Source organism: Strix aluco, chromosome 9 (genome assembly GCF_031877795.1).
Source record: "Strix aluco isolate bStrAlu1 chromosome 9, bStrAlu1.hap1, whole genome shotgun sequence".
Classification (NCBI taxonomy): domain Eukaryota; kingdom Metazoa; phylum Chordata; class Aves; order Strigiformes; family Strigidae; genus Strix; species Strix aluco.
In genome coordinates, this window is record NC_133939.1 from 4883506 (window position 1) to 4901539 (window position 18034).

Sequence of the window (18034 nt, forward strand, 5' to 3'; positions counted from 1 at the left end):
GGACGAGGCGTCGCGCACTTCCGGCGCGCAGCAAGCGGGACGCGCGGGGCGGGGGCGGCCCTTCCGGGAGAGGGCGGGCGCGAGCCGCCGCGGCGCTGCCCCTCTCCAAGATGGCGGCGGTAACCTCGGCCTGTTCCCCCCGCTCCTTCCTGCGCAGGCTCCGCAGACCCCCCTCCAAGATGGCGGTGAGCCCCGGGGAGGGGAGGGGCCGGGCCGGGCCGGGGGCAGGGCGCGCCAGGCTCCGCCGACCCCCGCCCGGGGCCCGCGGCCCGCAGGAGGCCTCAGGCGGGGCGGGCGGGCGGCGCCCGGGGCCCTTCCCGGCACCGCGCCGTGACTCAGCGCTGCGGGGGGCCGCGGGGAGGGGGGGGCGGCCCCCGGCCCCGCTGCCCCGGTGGCGGTCCCTCAGCCCCCGGCGCGTCCCCGCCCTCCGGGAGCCGCCGGCCGAGGCGGCGCGGGGCCCGCGGGCCTGCCCGGGGCCTGCGGCGGGCCCTGTGTCCGCGGCGGGCCCGGGCCTCGAGGCTCCCCGGGCCTCCTCGGCCGGGGCGGCGGCGGGCGGCGGGCCCGAGCTGCGGCTGAGCAGCTGCGGGCCGCGATGCCGCTCGCCCCGGCCCCCGCGCCGCCTGCGCGGCCGGGAAAAGTGCCAGTCATGCTGCGGGGCAGGCCGGGCCTAGGCAGGGCGGCAGCGGGCTGCGATGAGTAATCCCCGGCCGAGGCCTCGGTGCTGCGGGCGGTGTCTCCGTCGGGGGAGAGGGAGGGGTGGAGGGCACCGGGAGGGCGAGCCGGTGACCCGGGGCCGCTCCAGGGGAGGGGGCGAAGCGAGAGGAGCCGCGGGGGAAGCGAGCTCGCCCGTTTTGGGCAGCCCCGTTCCGGCGCCGGAGCAGCTGTGGGGTGTTGCGGCGCAGCCGGTGCGGAGGCATGCCCGTCTTCACGTGCCAGCACTGAAGTGCGGTGCCCTAGGCGGCCTTGATTTACTGTAATTTACAATATGAAGTCCAAAACCCAATTAAAAACTAATAACATAAACAAACACACCGTATTAGGCTTTAAGAACCGCACAGAGGAGCGAGATAGACTTGATGTGCAGATGTTTAAATGGGCTGGGCTAACACAGCAGCCGTCCAACAGCAACAGAGTACACCATAAAATCCTAGATCTTATTGGTCTGAGCACGTTTTCTCATCTGTTTATTTTTGCTCCGGGGAAAAAAAAAAAAAAGCTTCATTTGACATACTCCTTTTTTTTTTTTTCTCCCCCTCGTCTTTCAGATTATGTCATAACTACAAAATAAACGAGCAGTGATGGAATCACTGGACACGGAGGTGAGAGCACGGAAGACTCTGGGGACTGTTGAATATGTAGAGTCTTCGGGTTTCACCCAGGGAGTACTGCCAACCAAGAAGGATGTGGTTCAGAATATGCTGTACTTGTTGCAGCCCAAAAGAGCTGGCCAGGCCCAGCGGTCCAAAGAGGATGCAGCCCAGTTGCTCGCTGAGCACCTGCAAGAGCACTGGTTGGTTTGTAACTTGCACACCATCGCGACGCAAAATATAAAGAAACTTATCCTCAAAATGTACGAGGAGTTTACCAGATTGTATCAGACCAGAAAGCAGAGACAGAACCAGGCTTTTACCGAGCGAGCAGACAAATTCAACGAGAGTTCAGAGAAGCTCTTTGATGTATTTTGTACAGACGCGCAGACGAGAAATAAACTGGAGGAATACAGTGGAATAAAAATGACTAGCATCGAGTGGAAATTTCTTGAAGATCAAAGAAGCGAAAGAAAGATGTACTATGAAGATTTCACAGACAAGCAGGAATTGAAGATGATGGAAAGAAGACAAAAGATACAATGTCTGGAGCACTTCAGAAAACTCGCCAGGGAGGAGAAGGAAGGAAACAAAGCGAAGGAAATGAAATATAAAAGTGACGAGCAATCGGACGAAGGCACGAGCGTGGATGAATCTTACCCTGCGGAGGAAGAGAACGGCGGGGCTCCGGCCTTTTCGCTGCGGGGCAGAAGGAAGCGCCGGTGCACCGCGACTGCCGCGAGCGCCGCCATGCCCCTGGAGTGCCAGCATATACGGATGAGCATCAGGAGAGTTAGGCCTGGGTTCTACGAGACTGTGGAGAAGGTCAAAAACTGCTAGCGCATGCCGCGGTCGGCAGGCAGAGCTGCTGGAGTACGAGGTGGCAAGGCACACGTTAGGCAAGTTTGAAATCCCACCATCAATTGGAAGTGATTGTTGTAGATCCCCAAGCCAGAGCTCAGGAACACCCTGCCTCCGGGGCAGCGCGCTGGGACGACGGCAACAGCAGCAAGGACTAAAACACGTGAATTTGGAAGGATAAGTAGTCAGCGGCTAACGATGCGAAGGCTCAAACGTAGCAGAGGATCTAAGGTTACGTAGTGTATAAGCCTCTTCTTCCAAGGTCCTGTCTACATCAGTGGGTTCTTAGAAGTCTCTCGCCATTTCTGAGCCAGTGGTGGCCTAACAGTACAAAACAGGACTCGGATTTACTGCAGGGAAATAACGTGGACTTGTTGCTAATCGAAAATTCACGTGCTGAAAAGCCCTAACTCCTGGTTTCGGTGGGAGGGAAAGGTGCTGGGCCCCTTTTCGGCAGAATTTGGCGTTTCTGCAAGGAAGGAAGCTGGTTTTCAGCCCGTATGACCCAGCTCCGGAGAGGCGCCCTGGGGTTTTGTGAAGGGATTGCTCTCTTGCTCAAGGAGGGGGAGAGAGAGATCAGGAGATGTTTGAGTGCTTTGGCTGTGAAAGCATTGGTGATTCTGAATGTTTTATTCTAGATTCTATTTTAATGACGTTTCCTTGATCAGGATAAACCTTCCCATAGTTGGATGAGTTTTAACATGAAGTCCCTAATCTAGGATCTGAAGTGTGAATCCTAAATGAAGTGGTAATGTTTTATCTTCCGGGGGGGTGGGGGGGGGGTAAGATAGGGGGAAGGATGAAAATTGCATCATTTAGTTTTAAGATGGGAAGAATTTTATAAACTGTTATCCTGCCGCCTTAGGACATAGGGAAGAAGAAGCCTTCCCAGGTGTGGGTAGCTGTGGTATTTACAGCAAAAGGCTCCTGAATCTGGGCTTGTTTTTCCACCCGCCACGGTCCTGCAGACCAGCAGGGTGGAAGTGGTAGCTTTCCACCCAGAGTTTGTTTGAACAAAGTATAACCCTCTTGCCCACGTACATCCTGAGCAGTGACGTGTCTGATTTTAGATACCCGCAGTACGAGGGTATCAGCCCGTTTTAGTTAGAGTTGCTTTACTGGTTTTTAAAGATGAGAGACTTGAACTTTCAGTGACACCCAGTGCTGGAGGTCTCTCTGGTGAGATTCCCAAACCTTGCCAGATGACACTGAAAATTAAAAACCCTGAGTCTCTATTTGTCCACAGAAGTTCTCTGGTAGAAAGAGCGCAAACTTGCCTGGTTTTCAAATTTACCTTCCAGTGTGAATGTTGGTTTCCCCACTCCAGTATCTCAGCTTTTCCCCGTTTCTTTCCTCTCCGTCCTGCACATCATTTTACTGACATTAACTCGTGCTGTTTCATTCTTTGGCTTTTGCTCCCTTTAACAATAAATGCATGTACAAATAATTTTATCAGTTCCTTTACTTTTGATGAATCAGTTCTCGGACTGCTTTGAAGTCCTATGCCAAAGGAGGAATGAAACGCAAATTAGCTGCTGCTCCGAGGGGGAGGCAGCAGAGCGAGCGCGGGCGGGCGGCGGCGGCCCGGCCTTGCTGCTGGGGCAGGCTGCGGCGTGCCCCCGCCCCGTCCCTCCGCCTGCCCACGGATCCGTCCGGCTCCCAGCGCTGCATCGGCTTCCCAGTCACCTTGCTCGGTAGTAATTGCTGGGATCCTTGTTCTGTGTCTCTGAGAAGTTCTTCATGGTAAGTGGCTTCAAAATATTTAGCGAACTCTTGCGTATTCCGCATCACTCGGAGTGTCGTCGCAGTTTTAATAGCACGCGCCCACGTTCTGCAACGCCCTCAGCTGCTTGAGAGTTCGCAGCCCTCTCTCTCCTCCTCTCTCTGGCGTGCTTCACTGACTTCCCCGTGCAAATTATGTCACGTTTAAACTATTTGCCTTCCAGCCCTGAGGTGCTGGACTTGAGCCTCTCACTGGGCTTTTACACCAGCAGCTCTGTTTCAGCAGGGAATATAGCCAAGCTCGGACCTCGCCGAAGTAGAATTTTTTTAATAACTGCTGTAAAACCCCCTTTGTATTTCAAATATAGCTGACAGTATAAACGCTCGTGTGTGTAAAGCAAATCCACCAGGGTTGACTCGAATATGGAACACAGCTGTATAGTGCTTTATGATTTTCAGGGATTCAGGGAATTTAAGGTTGTCGAATCTGACTTCCTGTATACCACAGGGAATTACATTTCATTCAGAAGCCCCACACTCAGCCTACTGGTTTCAATTTAACTGACGTGTCTTACAGAAAGTCGAGCTGAAGACGTCAGAAGTCTGCTGTCTTCCTCAGTTATACACTTAGTGGTTTGTCACCTTTGCTGTTTTAAAAAAGAAATTTAAAAAAAAGGAAAAAAAAAAAAAAAAAAAAGTCCGACCATCTTCTAGGCTGTGATTCTTTTTCATGACATCTTGTACAGGCTGAGCAGTGTTTATCGCATTTAAATCATACTTGTTTTTTTTAACTGGGTTTGACTGTGGATAGAGCCAAAGCCTGGCTCTGTTTCTGCTGCAACAGGGGGAAAATTTCTAAATAATGTATTCTGATTACTCTTCTTTGGGACCATGGTGCCTTTTTAATCAGGACAGTAAATCTTGTCCCAGGATTCTGTACTTTTGTACGTTAACAGTTGTTGACTTTCCTTTTTTGGTGTGTCCCAAATAAATTAATATAACATACCTTTGGGCTTTTGTTTCTTCTTTCTAAAGGGGGAGGAAAGAGGAAACTGAAGCTAAAATAAATCTTCTCTACTCCAGCTCTCCCTCGCGGGCTCTCGCAGGAGCCGCCGTGAAGCGTGCAGGTGGAGCCGCCCTCGTCGGACTGCGTGGGGCAGCGGTAGGGACGCTGCTAGAGATGGAGGCCGGGATCGGGGCCCCACCTGAAGCCCTGTTGTGGTTTTTAACCAAAAATGCTGCAGCCTGGAGCAGCCGAAGGTAAGGGGAGAGGGGTGAGAGCTCTGCGCATGGTGGTGGCGTTTCACTGGGGCTGCCGCTGTGCTTCAGGCTTAGGGAGGTGGGGAGGGGAGGCGAGGGGGGGCACCCTGCCTTCCTGGGGTGATCCTGTGGGTGGGCCCCTCGCTTCTGCCTGTTCTCTCCTGACGGTGATTCAGGGACATGCTGTACGAGAGGAGCACGGGGCGGGTGGTGTCCGAGACACACACGGGGCGATGGTTCGTGCCACGGGACCTCGGCGAGGAGGGGAAATGGGAAGGGAAGAAATGCTGGAAAGGGCGCATCTGCTTCAGCGGCTTTTCCCAGGAGGAGGGAATCCAGGTGCATCCTGGGGCTACAGATGCTTTTGATAGGCACCGAGTTGCTGATTTAACTGGCTGTTTGTGGAGAAACATCTTCAGCCTTCACAGTCAGATTTGAGCTCAGATTGAACTCGCCTACCTCGAACCTTTTGCTCTGAGTTCTGCAAGGGGAGCAAGCGAAAGGAGAGGGCACCCCGAAACCCGAGGGTGGCCAGGCTCCTCTGCACCCCAGCTTGGGGCCCTTGCAGCAGGGCAGGGCTCATGCCAGCCCCAGGGCGGGGTTTACACCTTTCTGCAAGCAAAAGCTGATTCTTCACGGCCCTTATAAGTACGTTGATTCAGCTGCTGAGATCGGCTCTAAGCAAGGTTGTACAGGAGTACCCATCTGATCTCCCAGGACGTACGTGCCTCTTCACGTGGCTCCTGGCAGCTGCAGCTCTCCCTCCTGCGTAGCAGCTCAGAAAGGGCAAGGAACATAGAAAAACCACCCAAAATGCAAATTACTGCACTACGGAGCAGACTGGATATGGAAAACAATTTGTGCGTGATTCAGAGCACAGGACCCGTCACAAAGTTGGAATTCGGAACAAGTCGGAGCCCAGCACTGGGCACGGGGCTGGCGGCTGCCTTGGGCAGCACCTGCCCGCGCGGGAGCTCCTGTAGCCGCGGGCACGGGGAGGGGGCAGCCAGCCCAGCCTTGTCCTGGAGGTGCCACACAGCCCAACACAAGGTGACAGTGACAAATGGTGGCGCTGCAGGTGGGACAGGGGGGAAAATGGTTTTCCTGGGAAGGGTGGAGCAGGCCTGTGAGACTGTGTCACGAGTGTGCTTGTGCTCAACGCCTATGGCTGGGCTGCGGGTGAGCTCCAGGCGGGGAGGTGAACCTCCCGTTTGCCTGACACCTGTGTTTTGTCCCCGGGGTGGGTGCGTGGGGCAGGCGGTGGCGAAGCCGTCCCTGCCACAGCACTGAAATCCTGGTGTGGGGCACAGCAACCCAACCCCCATCCCACAGCTCCCAGTGCCTCCATGGGAAAAGTCACCCCCAATCCTGAAAGGAGCTTCAAAGCAAGTGTTTCCGTGGGTTAACACATTAATTTATTAACCAGAAATGTGTGAGGGTATTTCCTGCTCTCGCAGAGGGTGTTGTCTTGTTATTCTTCCCGAGTTTCTGGATAGCAGCCGCTTCCTCCTGGCATGGCTTTGGAGCCAGCGGATACCGCTCCATTTTTTTAGGATTTCCTGGTAGCTGTGCCTGCCCCTATCGCCTTGCACCGTGCCATGGAGCACCCCCTCTTGCACCCCTTTCCCATCCCGCTCGGGTTGGGTTTTGCTGTACAGAGGGTGTCAGGTGCTGCCCTGCAGTGTGGGGACGGCTGTGCACGGCCACAGCACCCCTGGCTGAACCGTCCGGGCAGCAGGGACACATCTCTGGAGGGAGAGAGGCTGGAAATTAATCCTGGGGAAATCCCAAACGTTTGGGAAGAGGGATGGAGCTTTGGAGCTTTCTCCTTCCTGGATGCCTGGTACAGAGCTGCCAGACCTCCAGACTTTTATATGCCGGATGTTCCCAAGGAGCTAGTTTCCCCTGGCTCCAAGTTTTTTACAACTGTGTGTTTCCAGTGAAATCACCTTATTGCCCAATTTCCCCGAGCGGTTGATGACAGAGCTGCGGGCAGCACCTGCCCGGGTAATCCCCAGGCTCCCTCGTGGGGCTGCTGTCGCTCTGGCCAGCTGGAGGGCAGCGGTGCGACGCTTCAGGCGGGCTCTTGGCTTATTCAGCATCCGCAATTGTACCCAAACACCTTTCCAGGGTTTCTTTGATGTCAGGAGGTGGTTTGCAGGTAGCCAGGGCAAATATTCCCATTTTCCCCCGCTGTCGGGGTGTTGCTTCCCACGTGCTCCCACGGCCGAGTTTCTGGATGAGAGAAGCAGGTGCTGCGGAAAGTCCAGAAATTTTGGGGTGACGCCTGGCTGACCGCAGGGATGGGAGAGGCGGGGGCCCCTGCACCAGCACCGTGGCTGGCCCCCCTCTCCCCAGCAACCCCCGGGCAGTCACTGGGGGGTGGGGTGTCCTTCACCAGCGACGGCAGCTGACGTCACGCCGGCTGTTGATGCCCGGGGTTGGGGAGCAGCCTGACCCCAAACCCCAGGGCTGGGGGGTGCGGTGGTGCCGCAGGGGCAAGCCCAGCCACGCCGCAGGGACAGCGGGAGGGATGATCTCGGGTTACACGGCCTCGTACAGAAATGAGTGGGACGGCGGGATCCTGACGAGGTTCCCACTGTCGGCGGCCGGGGCTTATTAAAGGGGCTGCTCGGGGCGGGCTGCTCGGCCCCGGCGGCGTCCCCGCGGCATGGCGGGGCTGGGGGGCGAGGGGGACCTGCGGCACCTGCTGAAGATTCACCGCACCGAGATCGCCATGGCGGTGGACGACGTCTTCCCGCTGCTGCACGGCCTGGCTGACCACGACGTCGTCCCCGAGCACGTCTTCAAGGTGAGGCTGCGGGCTGGGAGAGGATGGCCGTGCTGCGGGGCCGGGGGCCGGCTGGCGGCACCGGGATGATGCGTGTCGACCGGCGGCGGTGGCACCGCAGGAGACGCTGAGCCAGACGGAGCGGGAGGGCTCCCACCGCGCTTTCCACGCGCTGCTCACCTGGCTGCTGGGCCGCGACGCCGCCACCGTCCGCGACTTCTGGGCCGTCCTCTTCAAGGACTACAACCTGGAGAGGTACACCCGGCTCCGGCCCCTCCGTGGCGCCTTCCCCAGAGGTAAGAGGGGGGCAGATGGGGTGGGGGCGGGGGGACTGGCACCCCCGGGGGCTGCCGGCAGGCAGGGGTGACGCCCGGGGCTGGGTGTGCCTGTCGCTGTCCCCTCTGCAGAGGTGGAGCTGGGGCGGCAGCGCCGCGGGAGGTGCCTCTCCACCAGCCCCACGGCGCCGGCCCTGCACAGACCCCAAGGCAAGAGGAAAGCCCCCGAGGAGCGGGACGGGGCCCGAGCGGTGCAGCCCTCCCCGCGGCACGTCCCCAGCCCCGGTACGGAGACCCCGAGTGGGATGCAGATGGGGGGGGGGGGAGGGCGGGTCCCCGAGGCGCAGTGGGGTGCTGTGCCCCCTGATGTCACCCTCACAACCCCACAGGGCCCCTGGTGAAGACGAGGAGCGTGAAGAAGCCGGAGGGCGTGGATGCCCCCCGCACCCCTCGTGCCAGTGGTGAGTGCTGACATCCCCCCCCTTCCCCTTCCCTGGGGCAGCATTTGCCTGTGCACCCTGTTTGCCTGCAGTCGAGGGTTGGGGGGGGCTGCCCGTCCACTGAGCCGCCCCCCCTGCCTGCAGCTCTCCAGGCAGTGGCCACCTCGGTGCAGCGAGCGGTGGCCGTGGCGGGCAGCGAGGTGCCCGTCACCCGCGGGGCCGTTGAGGGCATCCTCATCAAACACGTGCTGGAGCCGGGTAGGTGCAGCCCAGCCCAGCCGACCTCATGCCCGGTTTAGCCCCCAAATTCAGAAGCCGCTCCCAGGCAGGGGGTTGGCAGGGAGGGGGGCCCCCCCCAGAGCTGCTCTTGGCCTCTCTTACAGGCAGCTCCAGGATGAGCAGCAAAGCAGGGGATGAGCCCTGTGCTCCAGCCACCTGTGAGGAGCCGGGGGCCAGGAGCAGAAGCCGCAGCCTGAAGCCCCCCGCCCGGCCCAAGGCACCCCAAAGTGTACAGACACCCCCCACACCTGCTTTAGCCCCTGCTTTTGCAGCTGCCCAAGGCTGCGGTGGGGGCTCGTCCCTTCCTGGCAGCACAGCCGTGGTCTGGGGTGTCCCCCCGTGCCGGGCTGTCCCGGCAGCTCCCCACAACACCCCTCTTGTCTCGCCTGCAGAGCGGAGAGCCCCGACTGCACCCCCAGGGCCAGCTGCCGGTACCCACCGTGCAAAGCCAGGACCCCGCACCCCACCAGGTGAGCCCCAGGCACCTGGTGAGCTGGGGGCCGTGGGGGTGTCCCTGGCACGTCCCTGTGGCCTGGCCAAGCACAGGGGGTCACCAGGCTCCAACCCCCCCAAAACAGGCAACTCCCACCCTGAGAGGGGTTGGTGTGTTTGGTGCGGGGCGGGTACTGCGGGGGGAGAGGGTGAGGGTGTTGACAGACCGTGGCGTCCCCTGTCAGCGTGAGCCCTGCCACAGCCGCGGCTGCAGTCTGGGGGGTGGGGGCGGTGGCGGTGACCCCCTGCCCGCTCCCCCGGGGCAGGAGAATGAGGACGAGTGTGCAGCCTGCGGTGACGGCGGTGAGCTCATCTGCTGCGACGGCTGCCCCAGGGCCTTCCACCTCGCCTGCTTGGTGCCCCCGCTGCCCCGCGTCCCCAGGTGAGCCCCAGGGTGCCACGGGGACCCCGGTGCCCCCCACGGCTGCCCCTCACCACCCCGCTCCGGCTGCGCAGTGGGACGTGGCGGTGCGGCTCCTGTGTGGGGGGCGCAGCCGAGCCGGGCCAGCTGCGGGAGGCGGCTGCGGAGCGACCCCCCGAGATGCCGAGGGAGGACACGTGTGGCACCCGGGATGGCGACGGGATCGTCTGCGGCCGCTGTTTCACCCGCATCCCCACACCTCGGCACTGCCCCGTGCCCGGCGGGGACCCCGGGTGAGCCCCCTGCCCTCCCCCACATCCCAGCCTTAAATCCTCCCCTGCGGAGGGGATGCCCTGACAGCCCGTGTCACCCCCACGGGATGTAGGGGGCTGCTGCTCTGCACATCCTGCGCGGGCACCCCGGACACAGGCAGCCTCGACAGCACCGTGGCAGCCGGAAACCACCCGCTACAGGCAGCCAAGGTGGGTACAACCAGTGCCCGGCCTGGCGGAGGAAAATGGGCCGGGGTGGCGGGGGGGGTTACAAAGGGTGCGATGAGGCCGAGGAGCGATGGCCCAGGCTGGGTGAGGGACGGGCCGATGGTGGCTGCAGGTCGGGTAGTGACGCTGTGCTGGAGGGGCCGTCAGCTGCGGTGGCACCAGAGACTGAACCCAGACACCAGCCCCGACCCATAAGGGTGCAGGCAGAGGACAGGCAGGAAAGCTGGCAGGATGTTTCCTCCCTCAGGCAGAGCATGTCTCCCCCGGCAGCGACCCCGCGCTGAGCAGGGACGAGCTCGACGCGCTCCTGGGTGAGGTACGGCACTGGGGGGGGGACACACCAACAGCCAGAGTCCACCCGCTGGGACCACGGCACTGGTGTCACCCAGAGTGATGTCAGGCAGTGGGCGAGGGGGGGACAGCCGAGACTGGCCAGGGAGCGGGATGGAGACTGACCCCGGGGGCTGTCCCGCAGGGGGCCTGGGACGGGATCCTGCACTGGGCGTTCCAGAACATGGCACGGCCCCTCGCAGACACCCACGGACTCTTCACCTAATGCACCCCGGCCGGGGCGGCACTGCGCAGCACAGGCCATGTACCAACAGCCACCGGCGGGGGTGTGCCAGGGGAGCTGCACAGGCACCGGGGCACGCGGACACGTCTGCATGGCATCACACACAGACACCCCCCAGGAAATAGGAGAGACACCTGGAAAGCACAGGGTACGGAACTGGCTCATGAAAAAGTGGGTGCACAGAATACATCAATAAAATACCAGAAAAAAAAAAAAGGGAAATGCATTTAATAATTAACTTAAAGAAAATAAAGCATTGAGGAAAAAAACCCGATACAACCTGCCAAAATTACACACAACATCTGCAAACCTGAAATGCTGTCCCCACAGTAAAAACCCAAGGAAAAGAGAGGGGCAAGCGCTGCAAGCCCCGGCAAAAGCCTACAGCACCCGGTATTCCCAGGCGGTCTCCCATCCAAGTACTAACCGGGCCCGACCCTGCTTAGCTTCCGAGATCAGACGAGATCGGGCGTTCTCAGGGTGGTATGGCCGTAGGCACCCCCCAGCCCCACCAGAGCCCTCTCGAGTGACCGCCCACACGCTCCCACACACCCCTACAGCCCCACTCACCCACCCCACACGGACAAAAGCACGCACACGCACACCACAAACGCAAACACCCCCACACACAACTCCCACCACCCAACAACAGCCCTCTCCTGCACCCTACAACGCCCTCACACCCCACCAGACACACACACACCCCCACGGGGCAGGGGGGAAACACCCCACGCACACACCACCCACCACAACACCCCCACGCCAACACCTGCACACTCCCACACGCACACCTGAACCCTGCCTAAGCCAAAGACCCGTCCACCTCACCGCCACCACCTCCCAGCCCACCACACAGCTCCAACCACCCACCATCGGGGCGGGGCGACGGGCCACCCCGACACGCACACACCCCCCAACAACACCTGCACTCACCCCCCCACACCTGGACCACTGCCCCACCAAAACGCCCTCTCCCGCAACCACCACCACATTCGCACCCTGCGCTACAGCCCCACCGCCTGACGGGGCGGGGGACCACCAAACTGCCACGAAAACAGCCCCACCCCCCCCAGCCACACCCACACGTACCCCCCCCACAGCTGCGCTGCCAAAAGGCCTCTTGCACAAGCCCCCCCGCGCTCCCCCCCACACTACCCCCTCACCGACCCACGCACGGCGGCGCCGGGACACCCCGATTGCGCAGCCCGTGCCCCGCAAACACCTGCGCACCACCGCCAACACGGCCCCCGCAACTGCCCCTCCGCAAGAGCCCACCCAGCACCCCCGACAAACAAAATGGCGCCCCCCGGGCCCCGGCAAAAGCCTACAGCACCCGGTATTCCCAGGCGGTCTCCCATCCAAGTACTAACCGGGCCCGACCCTGCTTAGCTTCCGAGATCAGACGAGATCGGGCGTTCTCAGGGTGGTATGGCCGTAGGCACCCCCCAGCCCCACAACAGCCCTCTCGAGGCACCCCGACACAAACAGCCCAACCACCACCACACCCACACCTACCCCACACACACCTGCCCTGCCACAAGGCCTCTTGCACAAGCCCCCCCGCGCTCCCCCCCACACTACCCCCTCACCGACCCACGCACGGCGGCGCCCCGACACCCCGACGCAAAAACACCCACCACCACCACCCCCAGACACACACCCACACACACCCGCACCGCCAAAAGGCCTCTTGCAGAAGACCCCCAACGCTCCCAGTCACGCTCTGGCGCCGGGACACCCCAACACGCAGACCCTGCCCCACAAAAGACTGCGCACCACCGCCAACACGGCCCCCGCAACTGCCCCTCCGCAAGAGCCCAACCAACACCCCCGACAAACAAAAGGTGCCGCCCCGGGACCCCCCCAGGCCCCGGCAAAAGCCTACAGCACCCGGTATTCCCAGGCGGTCTCCCATCCAAGTACTAACCGGGCCCGACCCTGCTTAGCTTCCGAGATCAGACGAGATCAGGCGTTCTCAGGGTGGTATGGCCGTAGGCACCCCCCAGCCCCACCAGAGCCCTCTCGAGTGACCGCCCACACGCTCCCACACACCCCCACAGCCCCACTCACCCACCCCACACGGACAAAAGCACGCACACGCACACCACAAACGCAAACACCCCCACACACAACTCCCACCACCCAACAACAGCCCTCTCCTGCACCCTACAACGCCCTCACACCCCACCAGACACACACACACCCCCACGGGGCAGGGGGGAAACACCCCACGCACACACCACCCACCACAACACCCCCACGCCAACACCTGCACACTCCCACACGCACACCTGAACCCTGCCTAAGCCAAAGACCCGTCCACCTCACCGCCACCACCTCCCAGCCCACCACACAGCTCCAACCACCCACCATCGGGGCGGGGCGACGGGCCACCCCGACACGCACACACCCCCCAACAACACCTGCACTCACCCCCCCACACCTGGACCACTGCCCCACCAAAACGCCCTCTCCCGCAACCACCACCACATTCGCACCCTGCGCTACAGCCCCACCGCCTGACGGGGCGGGGGACCACCAAACTGCCACGAAAACAGCCCCACCCCCCCCAGCCACACCCACACGTACCCCCCCCACAGCTGCGCTGCCAAAAGGCCTCTTGCACAAGCCCCCCCGCGCTCCCCCCCACACTACCCCCTCACCGACCCACGCACGGCGGCGCCCCGACACCCCGATTGCGCAGCCCGTGCCCCGCAAACACCTGCGCACCACCGCCAACACGGCCCCCGCAACTGCCCCTCCGCAAGAGCCCACCCAGCACCCCCGACAAACAAAATGGCGCCCCCCGGGCCCCGGCAAAAGCCTACAGCACCCGGTATTCCCAGGCGGTCTCCCATCCAAGTACTAACCGGGCCCGACCCTGCTTAGCTTCCGAGATCAGACGAGATCGGGCGTTCTCAGGGTGGTATGGCCGTAGGCACCCCCCAGCCCCACAACAGCCCTCTCGAGGCACCCCGACACAAACAGCCCAACCACCACCACACCCACACCTACCCCACACACACCTGCCCTGCCACAAGGCCTCTTGCACAAGCCCCCCCGCGCTCCCCCCCACACTACCCCCTCACCGACCCACGCACGGCGGCGCCCCGACACCCCGACGCAAAAACACCCACCACCACCACCCCCAGACACACACCCACACACACCCGCACCGCCAAAAGGCCTCTTGCAGAAGACCCCCAACGCTCCCAGTCACGCTCTGGCGCCGGGACACCCCAACACGCAGACCCTGCCCCACAAAAGACTGCGCACCACCGCCAACACGGCCCCCGCAACTGCCCCTCCGCAAGAGCCCAACCAACACCCCCGACAAACAAAAGGTGCCGCCCCGGGACCCCCCCAGGCCCCGGCAAAAGCCTACAGCACCCGGTATTCCCAGGCGGTCTCCCATCCAAGTACTAACCGGGCCCGACCCTGCTTAGCTTCCGAGATCAGACGAGATCGGGCGTTCTCAGGGTGGTATGGCCGTAGGCACCCCCCAGCCCCACCAGAGCCCTCTCGAGTGACCGCCCACATGCTCCCACACACCCCTACAGCCCCACTCACCCACCCCACACGGACAAAAGCACGCACACGCACACCACAAACGCAAACACCCCCACACACAACTCCCACCACCCAACAACAGCCCTCTCCTGCACCCTACAACGCCCTCACACCCCACCAGACACACACACACCCCCACGGGGCAGGGGGGAAACACCCCACGCACACACCACCCACCACAACACCCCCACGCCAACACCTGCACACTCCCACACGCACACCTGAACCCTGCCTAAGCCAAAGACCCGTCCACCTCACCGCCACCACCTCCCAGCCCACCACACAGCTCCAACCACCCACCATCGGGGCGGGGCGACGGGCCACCCCGACACGCACACACCCCCCAACAACACCTGCACTCACCCCCCCACACCTGGACCACTGCCCCACCAAAACGCCCTCTCCCGCAACCACCACCACATTCGCACCCTGCGCTACAGCCCCACCGCCTGACGGGGCGGGGGACCACCAAACTGCCACGAAAACAGCCCCACCCCCCCCAGCCACATCCACACGTACCCCCCCCACAGCTGCGCTGCCAAAAGGCCTCTTGCACAAGCCCCCCCGCGCTCCCCCCCACACTACCCCCTCACCGACCCACGCACGGCGGCGCCCCGACACCCCGATTGCGCAGCCCGTGCCCCGCAAACACCTGCGCACCACCGCCAACACGGCCCCCGCAACTGCCCCTCCGCAAGAGCCCACCCAGCACCCCCGACAAACAAAATGGCGCCCCCCGGGCCCCGGCAAAAGCCTACAGCACCCGGTATTCCCAGGCGGTCTCCCATCCAAGTACTAACCGGGCCCGACCCTGCTTAGCTTCCGAGATCAGACGAGATCGGGCGTTCTCAGGGTGGTATGGCCGTAGGCACCCCCCAACCCCACAACAGCCCTCTCGAGGCACCCCGACACAAACAGCCCAACCACCACCACACCCACACCTACCCCACACACACCTGCCCTGCCACAAGGCCTCTTGCACAAGCCCCCCCGCGCTCCCCCCCACACTACCCCCTCACCGACCCACGCACGGCGGCGCCCCGACACCCCGACGCAAAAAGACCCACCACCACCACCCCCAGACACACACCCACACACACCCGCACCGCCAAAAGGCCTCTTGCAGAAGACCCCCAACGCTCCCAGTCACGCTCTGGCGCCGGGACACCCCAACACGCAGACCCTGCCCCACAAAAGACTGCGCACCACCGCCAACACGGCCCCCGCAACTGCCCCTCCGCAAGAGCCCAACCAACACCCCCGACAAACAAAAGGTGCCGCCCCGGGACCCCCCCAGGCCCCGGCAAAAGCCTACAGCACCCGGTATTCCCAGGCGGTCTCCCATCCAAGTACTAACCGGGCCCGACCCTGCTTAGCTTCCGAGATCAGACGAGATCGGGCGTTCTCAGGGTGGTATGGCCGTAGGCACCCCCCAGCCCCACAACAGCCCTCTTCCGAGAGGCACCCCGACACAAACAGCCCAACCACCACCACACCCACACCTACCCCACACACACCTGCCCTGCCACAAGGCCTCTTGCACAAGCCCCCCCGCGCTCCCCCCCACACTACCCCCCTCACCGACCCACGCACGGCGGCGCCCCGACACCCCGACGCAAAAACACCCACCACCACCACCCCCAGACACACACCCACACACACCCGCACCGCCAAAAGGCCTCTTGCAGAAGACCCCCAACGCTCCCAGTCACGCTCTGGCGCCGGGACACCCCAACACGCAGACCCTGCCCCACAAAAGACTGCGCACCACCGCCAACACGGCCCCCGCAACTGCCCCTCCGCAAGAGCCCAACCAACACCCCCGACAAACAAAAGGTGCCGCCCCGGGACCCCCCCAGGCCCCGGCAAAAGCCTACAGCACCCGGTATTCCCAGGCGGTCTCCCATCCAAGTACTAACCGGGCCCGACCCTGCTTAGCTTCCGAGATCAGACGAGATCGGGCGTTCTCAGGGTGGTATGGCCGTAGGCACCCCCAGCCCCACCAGAGCCCTCTCGAGTGACCGCCCACACGCTCCCACACACCCCTACAGCCCCACTCACCCACCCCACACCGACAAAAGCACGCACACGCACACCACAAACGCAAACACCCCCACACACAACTCCCACCACCCAACAACAGCCCTCTCCTGCACCTACAACGCCCTCACACCCCACCAGACACACACACACCCCCACGGGGCAGGGGGGAAACACCCCACGCACACACCACCCACCACAACACCCCCACGCCAACACCTGCACACTCCCACACGCACACCTGAACCCTGCCTAAGCCAAAGACCCGTCCACCTCACCGCCACCACCTCCCAGCCCACCACACAGCTCCAACCACCCACCATCGGGGCGGGGCGACGGGCCACCCCGACACGCACACACCCCCCAACAACACCTGCACTCACCCCCCCACACCTGGACCACTGCCCCACCAAAACGCCCTCTCCCGCAACCACCACCACATTCGCACCCTGCGCTACAGCCCCACCGCCTGACGGGGCGGGGGACCACCAAACTGCCACGAAAACAGCCCCACCCCCCCAGCCACACCCACACGTACCCCCCCCACAGCTGCGCTGCCAAAAGGCCTCTTGCACAAGCCCCCCCGCGCTCCCCCCCACACTACCCCCTCACCGACCCACGCACGGCGGCGCCGGGACACCCCGATTGCGCAGCCCGTGCCCCGCAAACACCTGCGCACCACCGCCAACACGGCCCCCGCAACTGCCCCTCCGCAAGAGCCCACCCAGCACCCCCGACAAACAAAATGGCGCCCCCCGGGCCCCGGCAAAAGCCTACAGCACCCGGTATTCCCAGGCGGTCTCCCATCCAAGTACTAACCGGGCCCGACCCTGCTTAGCTTCCGAGATCAGACGAGATCGGGCGTTCTCAGGGTGGTATGGCCGTAGGCACCCCCCAGCCCCACAACAGCCCTCTCGAGGCACCCCGACACAAACAGCCCAACCACCACCACACCCACACCTACCCCACACACACCTGCCCTGCCACAAGGCCTCTTGCACAAGCCCCCCCGCGCTCCCCCCCACACTACCCCCTCACCGACCCACGCACGGCGGCGCCCCGACACCCCGACGCAAAAACACCCACCACCACCACCCCCAGACACACACCCACACACACCCGCACCGCCAAAAGGCCTCTTGCAGAAGACCCCCAACGCTCCCAGTCACGCTCTGGCGCCGGGACACCCCAACACGCAGACCCTGCCCCACAAAAGACTGCGCACCACCGCCAACACGGCCCCCGCAACTGCCCCTCCGCAAGAGCCCAACCAACACCCCCGACAAACAAAAGGTGCCGCCCCGGGACCCCCCCAGGCCCCGGCAAAAGCCTACAGCACCCGGTATTCCCAGGCGGTCTCCCATCCAAGTACTAACCGGGCCCGACCCTGCTTAGCTTCCGAGATCAGACGAGATCGGGCGTTCTCAGGGTGGTATGGCCGTAGGCACCCCCCAGCCCCACCAGAGCCCTCTCGAGTGACCGCCCACACGCTCCCACACACCCCTACAGCCCCACTCACCCACCCCACACGGACAAAAGCACGCACACGCACACCACAAACG

The 18034-nt window shown here is 62.5% G+C and overlaps 2 protein-coding genes and 10 non-coding genes across 13 annotated transcripts; 2 read left to right on the forward strand and 10 right to left on the reverse strand.

Annotated features, from left to right (window-relative positions):
• The first annotated feature begins 48 nt into the window (after positions 1-48).
• On the forward strand, positions 49-4895 carry LOC141926974 (uncharacterized). The gene is made up of 2 exons (XM_074833513.1): positions 49-185; positions 1266-4895. Exon 2 carries the CDS (start codon positions 1299-1301, stop codon positions 2145-2147), a length of 849 nt encoding a protein of 282 aa, XP_074689614.1. The 5' UTR covers positions 49-185; positions 1266-1298; the 3' UTR covers positions 2148-4895.
• On the forward strand, positions 3810-10988 carry AIRE (autoimmune regulator). Of its 2 annotated transcripts, XM_074833502.1 has the most exons (13): positions 3810-3911; positions 4974-7962; positions 8063-8237; positions 8349-8501; positions 8606-8677; positions 8801-8914; positions 9040-9164; positions 9328-9405; positions 9694-9809; positions 9884-10081; positions 10174-10270; positions 10536-10604; positions 10764-10988. In XM_074833502.1, the coding sequence occupies exons 2-13, from the start codon at positions 7822-7824 to the stop codon at positions 10842-10844; spliced, it is 1419 nt and encodes a 472-aa protein (XP_074689603.1). In that variant the 5' UTR covers positions 3810-3911; positions 4974-7821; the 3' UTR covers positions 10845-10988. The 2 variants fall into 2 exon arrangements, with proteins under 2 accessions (XP_074689603.1, XP_074689604.1); XM_074833503.1 differs by lacking the exon at positions 10536-10604.
• A 252-nt stretch (positions 10989-11240) lies between these two features.
• On the reverse strand, positions 11241-11359 carry LOC141927554 (5S ribosomal RNA). The gene has a single exon (XR_012624514.1). It is a non-coding gene; the product is annotated as a 5S ribosomal RNA (ribosomal RNA).
• Positions 11360-12183: 824 nt separating this feature from the next.
• LOC141927436 (5S ribosomal RNA) lies at positions 12184-12302 on the reverse strand. The gene has a single exon (XR_012624397.1). It is a non-coding gene; the product is annotated as a 5S ribosomal RNA (ribosomal RNA).
• Positions 12303-12740: 438 nt separating this feature from the next.
• Positions 12741-12859, reverse strand: LOC141927491 (5S ribosomal RNA). The gene has a single exon (XR_012624451.1). It is a non-coding gene; the product is annotated as a 5S ribosomal RNA (ribosomal RNA).
• Positions 12860-13683: 824 nt separating this feature from the next.
• On the reverse strand, positions 13684-13802 carry LOC141927447 (5S ribosomal RNA). Its single transcript, XR_012624408.1, has one exon. It is a non-coding gene; the product is annotated as a 5S ribosomal RNA (ribosomal RNA).
• Positions 13803-14240: 438 nt separating this feature from the next.
• Positions 14241-14359, reverse strand: LOC141927459 (5S ribosomal RNA). Its single transcript, XR_012624419.1, has one exon. It is a non-coding gene; the product is annotated as a 5S ribosomal RNA (ribosomal RNA).
• Positions 14360-15183: 824 nt separating this feature from the next.
• Positions 15184-15302, reverse strand: LOC141927470 (5S ribosomal RNA). The gene has a single exon (XR_012624430.1). It is a non-coding gene; the product is annotated as a 5S ribosomal RNA (ribosomal RNA).
• Positions 15303-15740: 438 nt separating this feature from the next.
• On the reverse strand, positions 15741-15859 carry LOC141927481 (5S ribosomal RNA). The gene has a single exon (XR_012624441.1). It is a non-coding gene; the product is annotated as a 5S ribosomal RNA (ribosomal RNA).
• A 443-nt stretch (positions 15860-16302) lies between these two features.
• LOC141927492 (5S ribosomal RNA) lies at positions 16303-16421 on the reverse strand. The gene has a single exon (XR_012624453.1). It is a non-coding gene; the product is annotated as a 5S ribosomal RNA (ribosomal RNA).
• Positions 16422-17242: 821 nt separating this feature from the next.
• LOC141927504 (5S ribosomal RNA) lies at positions 17243-17361 on the reverse strand. The gene has a single exon (XR_012624463.1). It is a non-coding gene; the product is annotated as a 5S ribosomal RNA (ribosomal RNA).
• Positions 17362-17799: 438 nt separating this feature from the next.
• LOC141927516 (5S ribosomal RNA) lies at positions 17800-17918 on the reverse strand. Its single transcript, XR_012624474.1, has one exon. It is a non-coding gene; the product is annotated as a 5S ribosomal RNA (ribosomal RNA).
• Positions 17919-18034: the final 116 nt, after the last annotated feature.